Source organism: Enhydra lutris, unplaced genomic scaffold (genome assembly GCF_002288905.1).
Source record: "Enhydra lutris kenyoni isolate GAN:26980312 unplaced genomic scaffold, ASM228890v2 scaffoldscaffold88, whole genome shotgun sequence".
Classification (NCBI taxonomy): domain Eukaryota; kingdom Metazoa; phylum Chordata; class Mammalia; order Carnivora; family Mustelidae; genus Enhydra; species Enhydra lutris.
This window is the reverse complement of record NW_019154172.1, coordinates 565931-568322: the sequence shown is the minus strand read 5'-3', so window position 1 is coordinate 568322 and position 2392 is coordinate 565931. Positions and strand designations below refer to the sequence as shown.

General features: G+C 49.5%; 1 protein-coding gene across 1 annotated transcript; it reads left to right on the top strand.

Annotated features, from left to right (window-relative positions):
* Positions 1-627: 627 nt before the first annotated feature.
* Positions 628-1629, top strand: LOC111161939 (involucrin). The gene has a single exon (XM_022526010.1). The coding sequence runs from the start codon at positions 628-630 to the stop codon at positions 1627-1629; it is 1002 nt and encodes a 333-aa protein (XP_022381718.1).
* Positions 1630-2392: the final 763 nt, after the last annotated feature.

Sequence of the window (2392 nt, the reverse complement as noted above, 5' to 3'; positions counted from 1 at the left end):
CCCCCAAGTGCTAGCATTGCAGCTAAATTTCTGAAGGTCATGAGAGAAACCCCTGGAGTTGAACAGGCCAATCTGTTAATTTTGCAGAGGAAAATCTGAGGCCCAGCAAGATTAAGTGACCTGCTCAGAAATATGCAATCTTTTAGTGGGACACTTAAGCTGATACTAGGTCGTGTGAGTAGTCCAGGTGTGTCCATGGACTGATTTTCCAGGACTCAGGAGTCCTGGAGTACCCCTCTTTTCCTAGGACTTCACCTCTTCCCATCTGAACCCCAGAACTCATCTCCCTTTCTTGATCAGTAGAGGTCAGAAGTAGGGACAGAGGCAAGAAATGGCACCCAGTTCACTGTCACACAGTAACTCTGAAAATGGACCACTTTTTTTGCTCTTTCTGGGAATAAGAGGCTCCCAGGAGGGCCTTTCTCAGCCCTCCCCTCCTCCCCTTCACTCTGTTGCTTCTGGGAAACATAGCCCAGAGTGGATAGGAGAGCCCCAATGCAAGGAAGGAGAAGGGATGCTAAGAAACCAGACCGTTCTGCAGATTCTGGGGATTCATCCACTCCATCTGCCTTTAGTCACCCTTCTGACCCCTACTGTTTTTCAGGCTTATCTAAATCAGCTTCCAGGATGTCCCAGCAACATACTCTGCCAGTGACCCTGCCCCCTGCCCTCAGTCAAGAGCCCCTCAAGCCTGTTTCTCCTCCCATAAATACCCAGCAGGAGCAAGTGAAACAACCAACTTCACTACCTGCCTTGTGCCAGAATATGCCCTCCAAGCTCCCAGGGGAGGTCCTCTTGGAGCATGGGGAGAAACACACCAGTCTTGTGAAGGGGGTATCTGAGCAACAATGTGAGCCACAGCAGCAGGAACAGCATCTGGAACAGCAGCAGCACCAGCAGCAACAAGAATCACAGCAGCAGGAACAGCATCTGGAAGATCAGCAACAGCAGCAGCAAGAATCACAGCAGCAGGAACTGTGCCTGGAACAGCAGCAGCAACAACAAGAAACACAGGGACAGAAGCTGTGCCTGGAACAGCATCTGGAGCAGCAGCAGCAGCAGCACCAGAAGTCACAGAAGCAAGAACTGTGCCTGGATCAGCAGCAAGAATCACAGGAACAGGAACTTCACCTGGAAGAGCATCTGGAACAGCAGCAGCTGCAAGAGTTACAGGAGCAGGAATTACACTTGGGACAGCATCTGGAACAGTGGAAGGAGGAGCTACAGGAACAGAAAATACAACAGCAGCAGCAAAAGGAACAGTGTGAGGAACATCAGGAAGCAAAAAATCTGGAGCAGCAGCTGGAGCAGGTGAAAGCACAAAGGAAGCAGCAGCAAAAGGAAGAGCTAAAACAGGAAAAAAAGTTCTTGGACCAGCAACTGGATCAAGAGCTAGCAAAGAGAAATGAGCCACTGGAAAAGAAAGAAGACCAGCTCCTAGAACAACAGGAGCAGCAGCCAGAGCCAGCAGAGCAGCAGGAGGGGCAGGTGGAGCAGCCTGCAATTGTCCCAGCTCCTGGTGAGGTCCAAGAGACCCAGCTGGTTCAGCCACTGAAGGGAGAAGTCTTACCCCTGACGGAGCAGCAACAGCAGAAGCAGAAGGTGTATGGCCCTCCAAAACATAAGTAAGCACCCCATAATGTTCTAAAGGCTCTCAGGCCATCCCACAGGAGTGAAGAAAGAGCCAGTGGCCTCACTAATCTCAGGTCCCCAGCCTGGGAGACCTGCCTCATCTGTGAACCTGCCTGACCCTGTCCTTCTGTTTCTTCAGTGGGGCTGAGGGAAGGGGAAGGTATTGTCCAGCAACCACCCCTGATGGCCAGAACCTCTGCCTGAAGAGACCGTTACTACACTAACTCTGACTTTGTCCCCATTATTATAGTTGAATATGTGAGTGTGTACAATAATACAGAATAAATCCTGGAAGTCCTGGGATCCTGTATTCTCTTTGTCTTTTCTCCTCTGTTTCTCACCATATAAAAACCTGTGTGTGGGTCAGTGGTTGCAACAGACTCTCTTGGCCAGTTCCTAAAGGAAGAAAGACATTCTTTAACTCTGCTCCCCAAACCACCCAATATATTCATGACTTTTTTTAAAAGATTTTTTAAAATTTTTATTTATTTGACAGACAGAGATCACAAGTAGGCAGAGAGGCAGGCAGTGAGAGAGAGAGTAAGGGAAGCAGGCTCCCTGCTGAGCAGAAAGCCCAGATGCGGTGCTCAATCCCAGGACCCTGGGATCATGACCTGAGCCAAAGGCAGAGAGGCTTTAACCCACTGAGCTACCCAGGTGCCCCTATTCATGAGTTTCTTAAAAGGAAACCAAACCAATACCAAACCGAAATAACTTCACTCATAGACCTGAAAGCAATGCTTGCCAATTGCTGGTCATG

Bases quoted from the DNA above. Each gene is read 5' to 3' on its own strand.
- LOC111161939 (XM_022526010.1), top strand. From the start codon at position 628: ATGTCCCAGCAACATACTCTGCCAGTGACCCTGCCCCCTGCCCTCAGT.